This window comes from Ammodytes marinus (genome assembly GCF_949987685.1).
Source record: "Ammodytes marinus genome assembly, chromosome: 18".
Classification (NCBI taxonomy): domain Eukaryota; kingdom Metazoa; phylum Chordata; class Actinopteri; order Uranoscopiformes; family Ammodytidae; genus Ammodytes; species Ammodytes marinus.
Window position 1 is genome coordinate 8699249 of NC_137222.1, and position 17371 is coordinate 8716619.

The window sequence follows — 17371 nt, forward strand, 5'->3', positions numbered from 1 at the left end:
CGTCTTATTTTTTAGACCGTCAAACAGCTAATTGCATGCATCAAAGGAAAAAAAAAACATCAGGAGAAGATGAGCAGAAACACAAGATCAAATACTGTACAAGGACTAGACTGCTGAAGTTACAGGCACTATTTGAAAGTGCAGGGACATCTGACTCAATACTTGGCTATAGTAACAAACCAATAATTTCAAATCTATGAAATTATGAACTCAGTATGTCAGTGTTCAAATTCCACTCGGGTACATAAAACCAGGTAGGTCATGTCATCTTTCCACAAGTCCAGTGACCATGCTCCACTCAAATGTGACTATTGGCAACTTTCCCCCCACTGTGATCCACCATTATCCATTCTGCCACTGAAGTCCAGCATTCATATTATTCCTATGTGCACCCCTCGAGACTGCACTGCCTCCCTCTGGCAGATGCTCTTGCACTCGTTGGAAGTGACTGGCCGCCACTAAAGTTAAAGGATTAAACTGTAATCACTCCTCCTCCACCTCCTCGTCAGGACAACAGTAATATTCCACGAAGCAGATCTGTCCGTCATCGTTCCTGACCAGGTACTGCAGAGAGAGGAAGCCCCTGCTGTCTGTCCTCACCGAGACTTTACAGGACAGAGCCAGGGCTTTGGTGGACGGCTTCAGCAGGGACATCTTGTACCTGTCACAGTTAAGAAAGAAAACAGCGGTTTCATAAAACATTATCACTGGTCCACATCAGCGTTGTAACGGAATAGTTTCTCTGATTTCTGACCTGTTGGTTTGTGTCTTGGTGCATTTGAAGAGCTCCATCATGTCAGAGTCCTTGGGATAATCATAATGGGCATTTCCAGAGTTTCCAAATGTAGACAACCTGAAATGCAGAAACAAACAAAAGCACAATGGAGCTTAACGGTAGGTGTCCGTAAGAAATATTTACAGTACATAAAATAAAACTCAAGAATTCTGGAGAAAGTGCCTCCTTCACCCTGGATAGATTTGACTGTTTATATTATTGAAAGGATGAATGTTTTAATACACATGGTTCTTGATCATGAGCCAAATGTCCTGCAAACATTATACTGTAGAACAAGTACTGACTGTTTAAAAAAAAAAACTTTTGAATAAGTTTTGACAACACACCTAAAGTAGGGCTGGCTGGGGGACATGGTGATCTGTAGCACCTCGCTGGTCATGTCCAGCTCAGAGAAAGCTTCCTTTAGACTCTCTGACAGCAGAATCACCTTTGAAAGAAGCCAGAGTTATTGAGTAATAATCATTTAAGTACTAGTAAAAAGGTGTTTTTTACTGTCAAAGTGGTGTAGCATCTACCGAGAAGGATTCCTATTTAATATACATAGTTTACTGTTTGTTTCTGTACAATTACACAACTGAGTAAAAGTCCACCTTGTTTGTGACGTTGGTGCTGCAGAACTCAAAGTCAATGGGCTCTTCTGGTTCTTGTGTGTTGATCTTGCACACCGTCACTACCCCGCCCTCCTCCAGGAACAGGGTCAAAGGATAACCGTATCCCTTGTAGCACATTCGCAAGGCTGTTGATACTCCTGCAACATTACAAAAAGAGGCATGTCACTTGGATGGATAATAATACAGTGGCTGAATTTCTTATACTCTTTTAAACAAATTAGAACAACGATTATAATAGAATAACATCTGGTTTCAACGTTGTGTTTACCTGGCAATGTGCTTCCTCCAAATATATTGAGGCAGTCCAGCATAACAGTGAGGTTGACCTGAAGACCCACCAAATCTTCTCTTATGGTGAACTCTTGGAAGATCTCAGCCTGGAATTGAAAAGATGATAAATCGGTTCTCTCAAGTATCAACATCATTGGGGATGCATTAACCAGTAACTAAAATGTAAGACACGACTTTACTGCATTCGACTAGATCACTTATTCTGTGTATACTCTAAATAGGGGCATAGATGATGATTATCTATGTAAAGCAAACACACCTGAATGAAGGCATTGGCTTGCAGACATTTGGAGTCCTCCACAGTGACCTTCAGGCCGTTGGGGGTGGCGCTGAAAATGGCATGATCCTTGAAGGCTATGGCTTTCAATATGTTGGACAGATTACGAGCATTATCCAAACTGGCCACTAAAACGTATTGTTCATCGTCGGGTTGGGACTGGGTTGACAGAGGCATCGTGGCGCTGAAAAGAAGACACAAATAATATTACACATTTCACAATGCCACAAAGACCAATTTGACAATGACCAAAACTATAGAGAATGCGAGGCATGGTTTTCTTTCACTTATTAAATGCCTTCAACTACTTTTTAAGGATCAGTAGGAACCCTGTTTACAAGAAACGTGTTGACGAATGTATTTAAAGTATGTCTCATTCCTTTTCAATATATCCCTTAATTTTTAAACGAAGACCATACACATTGCGAGAAGAGGTCCATCTTTCCCATACAAGGCAGGCACAAAACTGTCATTAGCTGCCTGTTGTTTACACGCTAGGCGGCTCACATGTAGCTTGCTAGAGTTGAAAACAACGTAAATAACAAATAACCGCTAATATCAGCGCCATGTAGTGCAAGTTTTTAGCGTCCCCGGTGAATACGCTGATACAATAATGCCACTTGTGACCATGACTTTGTTTCAGTCCCCCTAAAAAGTAGTAATTCAGAAAATCTTACAGTGGTGTTTTGAAGAAAGGCGCCCCCGGTCGGTGTATAACAACTTCCGTTTCATTCCACGGAAGTGTGTTCTGCGCATGTGCAGTCGTCTCATTCCGGAGACTTGGCAGCATTAGAGCAGTAGGGTCCAAAACACCTGGAAAATATCCGCTCTACATCGACACTACGAGACGACAGTGGGCTTTTGTGATCCACAGAGGTGAGACTTATTTCTTAGTGTAAGTCCCATGACTAAAAAATAAGCATATAATTCGTCATACGTTACGTTCACCAACGAGCAATGTTAGGAAGCTAGCGTTGGCTTACAGTAGCTCTGATGCTCTGGTGACGTAAAGATTATGGTTCAGGTTCAAGCTGATCAGTAACGAGACAGGTCAATTACAAGGCTATGGAGAATCAGTAAAGTTGAAAAAAACTTTAAGTAACTAAGTCAACTTTAGGTCTAAAAGTTGCCAACTAGCAGATAAAACAGTCTTTATTTTGCTACGGCTTCACTGTATTGTTACTGTTTTACTGTCAGTTCGCCTGGACAAACCTTGCTGCTTTGTGTACTCGTTTGGGAAAGTTAACATGGTATATTACTTTTTACTCTACCAAAGAAGTCATGTTTTAGGCAAACATGTCCTTAACCCCAAATCATTGAAATTGTTTTTCTCTACAGTTTTGGTTAGGCTATAGTAAAGTTGCTCTTTAACTGCATTCCAAGTGGATTTAAAATAGTCTGTTGCCCCCCTGTAATGATCTGTCAACATGGCAATCGGTTTGGCTGCTGGATGTATTATCATGTGTTAGGCTAATTCGCGTCTTTTGGCTCTTAGTGTATAATCCTAAACATCACATAATATGGATTCAGAAATAAACTCTCTTGTCTCCTTTCTCTTCTTCAGGTCCTGAGCTGTAGTCATGGTGTGCATTCCCTGTATTGTGATTCCTGTCCTGTTGTGGGTCTACAAGAGGTTCCTGGAGCCGTATCTCTACCCGTTCATTTCACCCATCATAAACACATTCTGGACCAAGAAGGCGGTGCAGGAGACGGCCGCCAGTGACCCCAAAGCTAGTGAAATGAGTAACGGAACTTGCAAAGTAAGTTAATGGAAATGCAATGATTTTATATTTTAACGATCAAACCCCCTTTTCATTATTTATCCTTCAATCATTAATTAATTTATTCATTCGGTATTGTATCTTGAATATCGGTAGAATTATTTTGTGATGATCATACTCCGTTTCAATTGAAGAAAATGAATGGTTGAGGTTTTTGTATTAGTCTAAAAGAGGGTGTGTGGACTAATGAAAAGTATAACAGTGAACATATTTTTTGTGCACTCTTTTATGCATTTGCGATAACAGGGTATACTTTATATCAATATCTTAATATCTCTGATGTTTATTTTAATCATATTTCCCTGCTTTAGTGCAGGGATTTCCGATAAATGCTTAAATAAGAAAAATAACATATCCACACAGCTCACCTAACAGGAACCACTTAACACAGCTGATCCATTATATTGTCATAGTTAATGTGATTTAAAAGGATTTAATTTTGCATTTCACATTTATCATGCTTATTATCTCTGTAAGTTATTTTTGTCCATAATAGAATTTTTTAAATACTTATTTTCTCTGTTGTTTCAGCCTGAAAGCAATGGTGATATCACTGCCAATGGATCTACAACAGTAGCAGACAAGAAGACGGATTGACAGCTCCAAATGTTAACGCATCTAAAACAGTGTACATATTCCATTAATATAATGTCGAGAAACTATGAATTTAACTTATTAGTCTTCTTTGGATGGAGTGGGTTTAATGACCTTCCACATTGTGTGCAACTTGTTTTTATTTTTTAACTTACAGTAATTTTAATGAATTTGTAATTGCTAATATATTTCCCCTGTTAATCAAGAACACAAGCTTTAACTGTATTGTATATTCATTCTCAATGGAAAAGTTTTTCTAGGTCAAACTTGCAGTTCAATTAATAAATAAAGGAAACCTTTAATTAACCTTTGATTTAGTTATTGGTACTTGTAAGTATTCACGTGTTGTTCAATGCAACTGTACTAAATACATAAAGATTAACAGGCTACTTAATAATTCTGATTATCTGCGTTTTTTTACATATCAAAAAATGGTTTATAATATGATGACTGATTCAACAATGAATGTTCTTGTGGCTGCCATGACTAGCCTTATATAAATATTTAAAAAATATGTGCATGTGTAAGCCCCTGGGGTGTCTTAATAACTTCAGAATACTTGTATAGAGAATACACTTGAATATAGACTTAAACTTTGTTTAATTTGTTTTGTTTTTATTAAAGAATAAATCATAAAACAAAATATGGAAACATTGTATAAGTATTGGGCTCATTACAAAATGGAGCACAAACTATTTACAAATGATAACCAAACAAAGACATACAATTAAAAATAAATATAATTAGAGCAAGGGGTCTCTTTTAATAGTTCAAATTTCTTTATAATTTATGGAGGGGGGTGGGGGGATACATAATTTTTCTTTATTCTTATTTATATACTTGATAGAAAATGAAAAACTAGATCAGGCACTTTGAGGTCTGTCGGCCCTATTTCTATCTGCAACGTCACCTACGTATTCTACGCCAATACGACGTCATTACGCGAGGGGTGGCGACGTGGAAAACATGGACGCAAGGAGTATGTAGAGTAAACTTAATGGTCTCGAATTCCTAACAATATCTAGTATTTTCGTTTGGAGTTTACGCTTGGTAAACACATTTTACAAAACTGCTAATACTTGTAACAACATAATAATAATACGTTCGTCCATTAACGGTCCTGGAAGCTGGGAGAGCTGTGGAAACTGCGAGAAGCGTTTTCTGACAGGTAAGCCGAGCGGCCAGCTGATGGCAAACAAGCAGTGGACGTTAGCTTCTTTCTGGACAGACAGCGAGTTATTTTACCATGGGTCACGCGCGTGAATCAGTTATTAGCCCAGCTGTGACTCCATGCTATTTAAAGGACTGGCAGTGTTGACGTGTTGGCTGTCAAAGCCGCCGAGGTACATACTACTTCCTGCACCTGAAACAAGACGAGCTAGCTAAAAACGTCGTGTAAGTTGAGCTGAAGTGAAGCAGAAGACACAAGTATGCAAGTCATGTTAAGATAAGATGCAGATGAAGTCGCATCAACCTGCACACGGCACCTGTGAACTTACCTTTCTGCTCGGGCGAGGTCCCAGTAGTCTGTTTACCAGTGACCGTCCAAACATAAGAAAAATGGATTCAAGAGACAAGATCGTTTATTTTGTCATGTGCTCAACAGTAAAAGAGCAGTCATTGTGGTAACAATGCAAGTAACACACCAGTTAGATAGAAATCCGGGACCTACTTAAACAAAGATAGTGCAAAGACAGAATGCAAATATAATTTTAAATGCAGACAGTTTATTATTAAGTATACATAAAAGAGAATGTAATGTTAATAACATGATATAATTGTAATTGAAAGATGTATGCAGTATATGTATGGATGTAAATTGTAAGTCAAAAACCAGATTTGGTGGCATGGCATGTGTACATAACATCCCCCTCTTAGCTAAGGGTTGACCCCTTCCTGTATAACCATTCCCAAATTTTTCTCTGTCCTTTTAGAATTTACATCTGTGTGCTAATTTGCTTCTAATGCACTCCAGTTCACTTGGGCAAATGTTCCCAAGCTGGCTACACCTGTGTGACAAAGGTGTGCCATTTCAATATACAAGGTGCACATCCTGTTTCTTAATGCGTCATCCTGTAGGGAACTTAGCGTCTGTCATGAATAAATGTCTTGCTAATGGCGAGGTAAGAATGAGCTCAGAGCAATAATATGGTTTGAAATAAATGGTTCATATTAATAATTTAAAGAATAACATGTTATATTATACATTTAACTTCTGTGCCAGTTAAAACTCCTACTGGCCTTTTAATTAATTTGTATTCATATCCCAATATGAGGAATCACAATTTGCCTCAGGGTTTTTTTTTACAATATGTACGCTGCAGACTAAGACCCTTGATTCAGATAAGGAAGAATTCCCTCCACAAAAACAAAGGAAGACCTGGGGGAAAAATTGAAGAAACCGCTGTCGTCTTCACAGAATAGACCAATAAGAAATTAGTCATGAATAGGGTTGCAAAATTCCGGGAATTTTCAAAGTTGGAAACTTTCCATGGGAATTAACGGGAATTTATGGGAATTAACGGGAATTTTGGGAATTAACGGGAATTTACTCAATTTAAAGCAAACCAAATGCACTAAATCCTTCTAACTATGTTATTTCAGTCCTGGCAAACGTTCTAGAGAGTAAAAAGCAGTTTTTTCAACTAAGTTTTTATATATTTATGAACATTTAATTTCAAATCAGATTTTTTTTTAAGTTTATTGAGACACCCAACTTGATTTCATATATTGATTTTTACTAGACCAGGTTTACAGAGGCTTAAACAGTGATTATAAATATAGTTGGGGAAAATATATTTGAGCAAAATCTTGACTAAAATAACCAGATTTTATGCAAGTAACCTTGGCAAGTTGCACATAGCACACATCCTACTGCAGGGGTACTGAAGCCATGCCCTCTACATACTCTGTGCATTCCTCCATCACATGGGGGGCATTTGACTTTATTTATTGAATAGGTTGGGTCAGACAGATGAGTAATATTTAACTCAACATTCATCTTGTTGTTGTTCAGTGAAATTAAATTGTTCATAAAATAATCAAAACATGATAAAGTTCTTACAAATAAATCTGTTCAAATGTAATGATTTTTAATTGTATTATTTTGCATGGATGTCTGTCTATGACCAAACATAGTGTTTAGATGTTTAGATTTATGTTTGCATGTGAAAAAAAAAAAATTTAAATTACCGACATTTAGTTAATTCCTATAATTTCCAATTTTGAATATTCCCAAAATTCCCGAGCGAAAGTTCCCGTGGAAAGTTTCCGGAAAGTTTCCGGTAATTTACCGGAAACTTTCCACCCCTTTGCAACCCTAGTCATGAACAAGTTAGGATGATACATTGCAGTTACGTGTGATGAATATGGATACAACATTGAACAACATCAGGTTAAGCCAAATAGGTAGGACCTGACCCACATAGCCTCCTCTCCAACATGGAGACCTGGTTAGAGGAGGACCGATCACACAACCATAGAAAAAAGGAAACACAACATTATCACATATTGGAAGGACAAACACAAAGAGGGAGAGAAAAAGAGAGAGAGAGAGAGAGATAACATGCAAACTAGGGAGAGAAGGAAATGGTCATCAGTGTTTGATTGTTTTGATGGCTTGTTTCTACATAGCAAATAGCCATTTTCTATATGGAACTTAAGTTTGCAGCATTTCCTCTTCCCCAGGATCTGGGCACATGCCCGGAGAGCACGCAGTGCAGAGTGGGTGAGTCTGGCTGAGTGGAGCCCGTAGAGATGGGAGCCAACACCAGCCAGGTCAGCGACCTGTCCGACAACCCCAGCCTCAGGGCTCTGGTGGGCACCGAGTCCATATCAGAGAATGACCCTTTCTGGAACCAGCTCATCTCCTTCACCTTCATCAGTCCCACCAGCAGGTGCACACACACACACACACACACACACACACACACACACACACACACACACACACACACACACACACACACACACACACACACACACACACACACACACGCACACGCACACGCACACGCACACGCACACACACACACACACAGTAAAAGTTAAAGTTTAATAGAGTTCACACACTGCATTCCCTCTCACAGCAAGACAGGTGACTGATGTTAATAATCCACTCATCTTGTAGGAGTGTTTAATTTATTAGCTGTTAACAAAGCTTCTGCACTTTAGCACCGATTCTGCTCATCATGGAGCTATGCTTTTCTGATATGATACAAATATGTCCATTTTATTCTGCTCTCTTAATTTTTTACGAATTTGAGGATGAATTGATCTGCCAATTATTGCCTATAACTAGTTCCAAGAGCTAAAGTTGACAATATTGTCTTCTTTGACCCACAGTCTAGAAAACCTAAAGATATTTGAATTATCATCATTAAAGAAATAATGAAAAATAGGAAATTGAGAATGGAGAAGCCGGAACTTCTTTGCTTTAAAAATATTTACAACAATCGATATCATTGATGATCTGAATAGTTAGCAGTGTGCTGTCAAGTAACGTTTATGGATCCAAGTAGCATTGCGACTTATTCCGCCATTTATAAGACTTGATTTTCCGTTCCTACAGATGCAAACTATTTGAATGTTTTTAGTGTCTGATTATACAGTTTTCAAGTTCGACAACAGAGACAGATGATACAAGAGGTCAGCTCCTCTGAACCAACATCCCTTCCATATATTTTAGTGCCTTCTCCTTTTCTTTCTAACTTTCTTCTTCTCTGTTTTTCCCTTTAAAATAGTGGAGACTCCAAATTGCTGGAAGAAGCTGTCATCCCATTGGCCAAGCTCCTCAGTACGTTACCTTAATATGCCTTGTGCTTTTTTATATACGTTTTTCAATACCTTGGTCACAATCAATGAATAGAATGTTATAGATGTTTTTGTGGGTTTGTAATCCTGCTGATAAATTCTCCCCTCTTTTTTTGTTGTTGTCCCTCATCCCAGTTGAAAACAATCCCAGAACGGGGAACTTTGGCGCTCTCGTGAGAATTTTCCTGGGAAGAACCAAAGAGCTGAAAATCTCCACAGAATGCCAAGAGTGAGTATGTGAACTTCAGAGGAGAGAATGAACAGGGATGGCTGATTCAGTAATGACCCTGTTGCTAGTCATTGTTTTGATCACGGGCATCCTTAGTTAGTCCTAGTTTCCCATGAGAAAACTGCTGAGGTATAACCATCAACACATGTGGCATTATCCCTGCACTCACTGCCAAGCTCCGTTTCCACACAGATTAAACCCTGCCCAAGTCACCAAAACGTTTCGGGATGGAACACCTCATTCTCTATTAAACCTCATTAGAGGTTAGGAGTTATTTCTCCCACCATCCACTCCCATTGATTTTTCTCACATTTTTGTAACAGATTTTGTCCCGTGAACAACACCGACATTTTTTCGGCGTGACATAATTGGGATGTGCAAATTATCAATTTGTGGGACTGATTAGACGCCCCCATGTTGCCGTTTAGCGGTTGGGAAACATTGTGGCTTGCACTGGATGGTTCCAATAATTTCTTGTTTTCTTCTTAATTTGTTTTTTACCAACTCTGTCCCCATTCTGTCTCTGTTAAAACGGGTAGTACTGAGGGTTGTATCCTTATAGGCTACGGGGAAGGCGTTTTCTTCACAAGTAAGAGTTGTATTGCATTTATCAATAAATAATTTGAAAGATTTTTGGACAGGGAAAACAACCATTATCTTACTTGTGCTTGTCTTTTTTAACTTCTTCCTTCACCATAATTTTAAATAGTCAATATATGATGCACAGTAACTCAAAAACCCTTTGTGAAGTTTGGGGTAATGTCTTAAATTTACCAAGGAAAGCTTGGCGGACCACGTATGTTCTTCACTAATTTGTTGCTTTAAATGTCGACACTGACAAATCCTTTTTCAATAGTTGCTCAGCATACTTCCGTGTTTGAACAAGACGAGGCTGGTAACAAAGCCCTTGTGTATTTTGCCTCCTGAAATTATAAATTGGATCCTAAAACTAATTTCCCTAATGGCAATGTACATATCAAGCATAAAGTTATCACACTGTAATCGTCATCCTCAGCTGATGGCTGCTGAGTGAGAAGAATCCGTAGAGAATGCTCTGAATGAGGGTCACATTCAAAGTAGTTATCCTGTGGAGCTTTTAAAATAATGAAACTGCGGATGGCACATAGCCAGCCACTTCATTGCACTTGAATTCTGTCACCTTCATTGTGAAGCCTTTTTTGTTTTTGGTGTTTCTCTTCTGCAGTCAGCTGTTTATCTGGCAGGCCCACAATGCACTGTTCATGATCCGCTGCCTGCTCAAGGTCTTCATCAGGGAGATGAGTGAAGAGGAGCTGCACCTTCAGTTCTCCTACCAGGAGAGGGCGCCAGGCTCCTGTGGAGGTGAGCTTCATCACAGATTGATGTTTAGGAAAAGGAAGGATTGTCTCAGGGAAGGTGGATATTGTTGGGCCACACATTTCAGAAAGGATTCAGCTTCACAAGACTCTCATGTTGTGCTTTTGGAGCGACTAGAAGATTAATTGTTTGGACATAAATAAAAGTGCTTTAAGTCAGTTCCGAATTATCAGACAAAACCTACATCGAAATATTATAAATATAAATATTATGTGAGTTATTACAATACAGTCACAAGGGTAAGTTGTGTAACACCTACCTTCATACCTAATAGAGAGACAAGAAATTGTCTTTTTAATTGAGCACAGATACCCCTGGCTACTGACCTGGATCAGCTGACTCCGAGAGACTCTGTTAATAAAAGTCTGGTTCCACCGGCTGCACTTTTGCTTTTGGCCTCAAACACTGGCCCTGTCTGAGCTAAGCCCCAGATAAACACTCTTGACTACGTTGATAAATGTGTAAAACATAATTCCTTTCTGGTGCTTACTTACACAGTAAGACTTTGTAACAGTTCTAGAACTTGCATTCTATTTGGTATTTAAAAAAGTATAAATGTGTTGCATAATAATATAAAGCATGTCAGTATTTGTTAATTGCTTTATTTTCGCTTGAAAATAAAAAAATAGATTTTTTTTTAACCTTGGAAAGAGCATTTTATATCTAAATAGGAGATTTGAGATAAAATGGGTGGGAAGACGAGAGGAAAAAGTATTATAGAATGAATAACTAAATGCATCTTCACCACATCACTTGATATTGTGGAAATACTTGTAACTAGCTTCTTGTCCTTGAAGGCCACTGTAGCGTCTGTGAACAAGATGGGTAGAGACGGAGCGTTGCACTTTACTTTTACCACTAGATGACAGCAAAATACTCCTATATTACACACTGCACCTTTTAAAAAAAATGTTAACTTGGTGAAGCCTACAGAATAATAAGGATGGGAAGGACAGAGAGAGGGATAAGTGCAGTGGGAGTTGGAAGCTCCTTGTTGATTATAATTAACAGAGAGCTTCCATATATGTCTCCTAATAATAACTCCCTCAAACCCCTTGTGTAGAAACCGGCAGCCAGGACCTCCTTGAGGAGCTGTTGTCTAACCTCGTTCACCTGATCGTTGAAGTGCCCCTGCTGTAAGTATCTCCCTTGTTTGTTTGTGTGTGTATATATCCCAGTATGTATGTATTCATTTGTTGCTGTGTGGAGAAAGGTTGAGTTAAACACCCCATTGTGCCTTGCATACAATAAAAAGGTCACACATACAAGACTGATTCTGATATATTGTAAAGTGCCATTTTACACAGTCAGGATGTCCTCACAGCCCCCACACTGATTGTGTTAATGTCATAGTGCTAATTGTTCAAGCTCACTTGTTTGACATTATGTTATCAGCATAATATTCTCGTGAATAGGGGTGACCCCGAATTGTCGACTATTTAGCGATTCGATCACAGGAGTCCGATTCGACTGCCATTCTCGCAGTCGAAAGGAAAACAAGGATCTTTCTTTTCTCGCTATATGAGGGGGAATGACTGACAGTTTCTCCCTATAAATCCTGATAAATAACTCATGAGCTTTGAATCAATATTCCTGGTGTTTGCTAATAGAAGACTAAGCCGTAATAAAATAAATTATTATGCCAAGTCAAGAAGACAAACTGTAATTGGGTCTTTCAGCCCTTTTGGCTGGTGTGAGAAAATGGAAGCCAATGTCAAAAATGAGAATATGGATCAAAGAGCAGACAAAAAACAAAAAAACTAAAAATATATATGATTATGACATAAGTCGACTTAAGGCAAGATTCGACCAATCAAATGCAACTATGGAAATTGTCGATGACACCCCTACGTAAACCATTTAGTATTGGCGACTTTTATGCATCTTCTCAGCCCAGCGCACCAGTTAGTTCCTTGTTTTTATTGCTATTTGTTGGTTGTCAAAGTATCTAGGATGTTAGTCATTGAGCAGCTAATGAAAAGCAGTTTGTATTTGTATGACTCTCCTCTTCTCTGTCTCTCTCTTTGCGTGTGCCGTTGGCTCATTTGCTCCTTTATTCGCTAACCCAGAGAATCTGAAATCCATTATGGAACAAGGATGGGCTCGGATGTCCATATGTTTCACTTCCTCAGCCAGACATGACATGCTGGAGCAGTGAGCCGGCTACGTGATGAAAAAAGGGGACATGACTACATGGATTAAAGACAGAGAGAGAAAGTGTTTGGAAGAGAAAAGAAAGGCTTGAAATTATAAAAAAAAGGTGGATGAGGAGCGGTGCCAGTGAGTGGGAGAGGAAGGGAACACGATGATTTGAAAAATGGTATAAGCCATTACTCACAGTGGGCGGTGTGTGTGCACGCTAACGCACTCTGCACTGCTATAATGAGTGAATGTCTATGTGTTTACCTATCAATGGTAGAATAATCTCAGTCTACAGTTTGTACGTCTCTCTCTAGACAATATAGTCTCTGCAGTGTCAAAACACGTTCACAGAAACATGACTGACAGCTGCCATCATTCTTTGACGCACAATCTTTTAACTTTTCTCTCTCTGTCTGTCTTCTGTTGTCTGCGGACATTAAACCACGGCTCTTGTGTGAATGCTTTCAGCACTCCAACATTATACTCATTGCTCTGAGCTTCATGGGTCTACCTGTTTTTCTTTCCTCCGCCGCTCTGTGGCCGTGGGCCCATTTCCTCTGTACGTGCTCCTGGTTTAGATGGAAATATTACTGATCATTTGATACAGCTCCCCAAAATCAGACTTCTGGCATTCACTTGTAACCTTGAGAGGAACCCTTAATTATACATGGAAGAAGAAGAGAAATTGGAAATTAATTTTTGTTCACTCTGTTGTTATTATTGATACACACATGCACAAACAGGGCCTATACGAATGCATTAAGGGAGATGTGTCAAAGCGAGAGAAAGATAGAGTTGTGGTAGTTTGTTGTATTATGTAGGCAGCTGACGCACATTGATATTCAAATCTCAGATGGTTCCGTTTTTCTCATCAATTATGTAGAGTGTGTATAGTTTATGTGTGCATCTGTGTCATATGTAGTCGAGTTATAACCATTCAGTGTGTGTGTGACTGTGTGAGTGAGTGAAAGGAAATCATCTTTGACACATGTTTTTAAGTCCGGTCACTTGAGTGAAACCCGAGTGTTCAGGTGTCCGGAAGGATACCCGCCTGCAGTGAGGGCACTTCAGGAATCACATTGTCTTCATTATATTGCAAGTGACATACAGTATGACCCAAAATTCCCAAAAATGCAATGTGTAATGCACATTTTTTAGATCAATCATTTTTATGTTGTTGCTTACAGAATGAACATATCTAAACATTGTCTTATCATGTATACCTATTGAAGTTGGGATATTAGACAAATTGAAAATGCATCCTTCTTCCCCTGTAGTGACATCACTTACAGCATCCTGTTTGAAGCAGTGACCACGCTGCTGGTATTCTTCTCCTATCAGCTCTTCCACAAAGACATCCTCCGAGATTCATTAATCTACCAGCACATCATGAAGGGACGATGGTGAGGAAACACACACGCCCACACACACACGCACACACGCACACGCACGCGCACACAAGACCGTTTTCAATGTAATACACCATTCAGTAATTATAACAATTAAAAAACAATTAAAATTAACCATTTTGTTAACAAAGACATTTACTCTAAACTTCAAGTTAACATACGGAGGTACAAATGACATACTCTTGTGTAACAGATGGAATAACTGGAATAATTATTAAGTAAATTGCTGTATGATATTCCCTCACTTGCTTCTGAAACTGGGGCTGTACACAACCTGTTGATTTTGATTTGAACCGATCTCAGCTCATCACATCTGGATCTTCTTCTATCCAATGTGACACCATCTGAGCCAGACTACCTTTCCTCTATCCAGACTGATACAGTTAGCCTTCCAGTCAATCTCATCTAGTTCCAAACACATGTCCTCATGTGGCATTTAGTTGATACTAGAAGGAAAAAAAGTAAACAAATGTAGTCGACCAAAACCTTTCGTCTCTACTGTGACCTTAGTAGTCCGTGGGAAAAAGTAAACCAGCAAGCCTGCCAGCCTTCTGATGTTGACCTGTTTTTCTTAATTCATTGTCATTTTGAATATAACTAAATGCAGAGAAATGCTTTAACACACATGTATTTTCGGTCTAATAGTGCAAATTGAGATGGGTCGACAGAGGATGGAAGTAATTTTCTTTTAGGGCTCTCGCAGCATAAGAGCCAAACGAGAGCACTTTGGATTAATTGCCACTGAGCTGAAGAAACGCTTCCAAGTAGCTGACGTTTGGAGGACAGATAACATGGCAATCTAAAATGGTTTTACCATCTGGCGTGTTGAGAAAGCAAGGCTGTCTAAAGTAGAAAAGCAATGATATTATACACACCAGCAATTACTTGTATTTCACTCATTGGGAGGTTTGATGAGGAAAGGGTGACACCAGTGGATACACACACACACACACACACACACACACACACACACCACACACCACACACCACACACCACACACACACACACACACATACACATACAGCCCTGCGTGTACATTAGTGTTTTTTATTTTGTGAATATTTGCAGCTGAGCTTGCACTTGTGTTGCACCCTATTTTTCTGGAATGTATAAACACTCAAATAATTCCGGAAATTGTTTAAGACATCACATATATGGTAATACCTCCTCCGAAGAGCATGTCCTAAGAAACCAAGAGATTTTCCCTTAACCCCTATATTAATGAAAACAATTGTTGTTCAGTGGCTCAGCAAGTCTACAGAAAAACACTTATCAGTTAATATAAAGGATGCAGTTGTAACATGTATTGATCAGTTTTGGATCAAACTAAAACCACTGCTGCGTTTTCTTACATTTTGTCACACTGAAGAGTTCTAGACAGTGTGTCACCGTGTAGACCAGGCAATGAACCCAAAAGCAAGCAATGAAACGTATTGCTCAGAAATGTGAAACAGTTTACCCTTGTGGTGCAAGATTTCAGAGAAATCTTATAAATTAAGTGCAACCGAATCAGAAATTGTATGTGACTTTTCAAGTGCCACATATATTTACTTACATGTTGTAACATTCTTGATAATATTGAACTGAAGTAGGGTTTTTTAGTTGTCTTTTTTTTAATCTCTCTCTCTCTCTCTCTCTCTCTCCCCCAGTTTGTGTTTAACCAGTCGGCTGGTGAAGACGCTGCTCTATAACTTCATCAGGCAGGAGAAATGTCCACCTCCGACACACATCTTTGAGCCCAAAGACGAGGGGGGACTACTTTACGGCCTGGCATCAGGGGTGGCAAGTACGTGTACACGCATTCACACTAAGATAAAAACTAGAATAAAGACAGTTAACCTTAGACCCAGCATCCGTTTTTCGTATTGCGTTGGATGACTTTAAAATAGGCATTTTTCTATGTCTGCAGAATGTGTGTTTTCGTCCAAACTATTTGGCTTTCATCAGTGGATCCCAGCATTTTTGACATCTCAAAAAACACTCAACACCCAAATGAAGCAATGTCTACTTATGGCCTTAGTGTGGAGATGATTGTTATGCAGTTTAATCAAATATTGTTTTATTTTATTTCCTTTTCTTCTAAGATTGTTCAATTTAATTGATTGATGAATTTAGGGGCCTCAGCAATAAACATAAAGAAAAATTATTAAATAAGTCCAGTATTTCACAAGCTCCTTACCCTTTTAAAGATATTGTGACCTGTTAGATGTATCTTGGACCCCCATACGGAGTGCCACGATAAGTTTAGGAACCATTGGCTTAGAGCATATGGTGAAACCAAGGGTCTGACTTTAATCTTTCTCATGTACATCCCCCATAACAAAAATATCAGAAATGACAGGAATTGAGGTCAAACCAAAAAAATTAGGAAGAGTGTCTGTTTTGTTTTTTGTTTTTTTTCCTTGGAGAAAACGAGCGAGAGAAACATGATTCATCTGAGAAATGAAAGTGTGAGACATGCCGACCGCAACCGCAGTGTGGATGATGATGATGATGAGTCAAAAATTAGTATGTGTGAATTAGACTGGTAATGGGCTGTGTGTGTGTGTGGATGTGTGTGTGTTGCATGTTTGTTTGAGTGTGAGAATAGGGCTGGGTTTCCCCCCTCAGATAAATGCTCTTTGTCGGTTGTTGGTGGCAGATTCCTATCAGTGAGCCATCAGCATTCAAACCCAGCCTGTCTGTCTGTGGCCAGTGATCGGTCTGATGAGTTATGGTGCCCTGTCCTGTTCTGTAATCCCCTAGAGCCTGTCTGTCTGCAGCCGCCTCCCTTATACACACACGCACAGACCAACAAAGACACAAGCTCTCTTATACTCGCAGCCCAGAAACAACACTTGTTTTCTTTCCCTGTCTCTCTATCTCTCTGTCTCGTATGCACACAGACCGAGGACACAGACAAGTACATTTTCATTTGAATCTTGAAAAGGAGGCTGCTGTTCCAAAGTAAAAGTAAATATAGGTTGAATTACATTTTTATTACTTTGCACCTTGAGCAAATATTAATTGTGTTGAGTGGGAAACTCCAACCATTGTACACATTCAGGTCTGTTGCTGGTCAATGGTTTGTAT

The 17371-nt window shown here is 39.1% G+C and overlaps 3 protein-coding genes across 3 annotated transcripts in view; 2 read left to right on the top strand and 1 right to left on the bottom strand.

The window, feature by feature from the left end:
* Nucleotides 1-21: 21 nt before the first annotated feature.
* Nucleotides 22-2685, bottom strand: rad1 (RAD1 homolog (S. pombe)). The gene is made up of 7 exons (XM_080047274.1): nt 2653-2685; nt 1958-2159; nt 1676-1784; nt 1387-1544; nt 1123-1223; nt 755-853; nt 22-661 (listed from the first exon to the last, which is right to left on the bottom strand). The coding sequence occupies exons 2-7, from the start codon at nt 2150-2152 to the stop codon at nt 484-486; spliced, it is 840 nt and encodes a 279-aa protein (XP_079903400.1). The 5' UTR covers nt 2153-2159; nt 2653-2685; the 3' UTR covers nt 22-483.
* Nucleotides 2686-2739: 54 nt separating this feature from the next.
* Nucleotides 2740-4834, top strand: c21h18orf32 (chromosome 21 C18orf32 homolog). The gene is made up of 3 exons (XM_080046250.1): nt 2740-2851; nt 3540-3735; nt 4288-4834. Exons 2-3 carry the CDS (start codon nt 3556-3558, stop codon nt 4351-4353), a joined length of 246 nt encoding a protein of 81 aa, XP_079902376.1. The 5' UTR covers nt 2740-2851; nt 3540-3555; the 3' UTR covers nt 4354-4834.
* Nucleotides 4835-5317: 483 nt separating this feature from the next.
* The window catches only part of dym (dymeclin), a 44107-nt gene continuing 32053 nt past the window's right edge, over nt 5318-17371 (top strand). The window contains exons 1-8 of the mRNA XM_080046898.1: nt 5318-5518; nt 8038-8246; nt 9093-9145; nt 9298-9391; nt 10596-10732; nt 11811-11883; nt 14167-14292; nt 15949-16085. Coding sequence (XP_079903024.1) covers nt 8107-8246; nt 9093-9145; nt 9298-9391; nt 10596-10732; nt 11811-11883; nt 14167-14292; nt 15949-16085 — 760 coding nt within the window. The 5' untranslated portion in view covers nt 5318-5518; nt 8038-8106. The remainder of the gene's footprint in view (nt 5519-8037; nt 8247-9092; nt 9146-9297; nt 9392-10595; nt 10733-11810; nt 11884-14166; nt 14293-15948; nt 16086-17371) is intronic.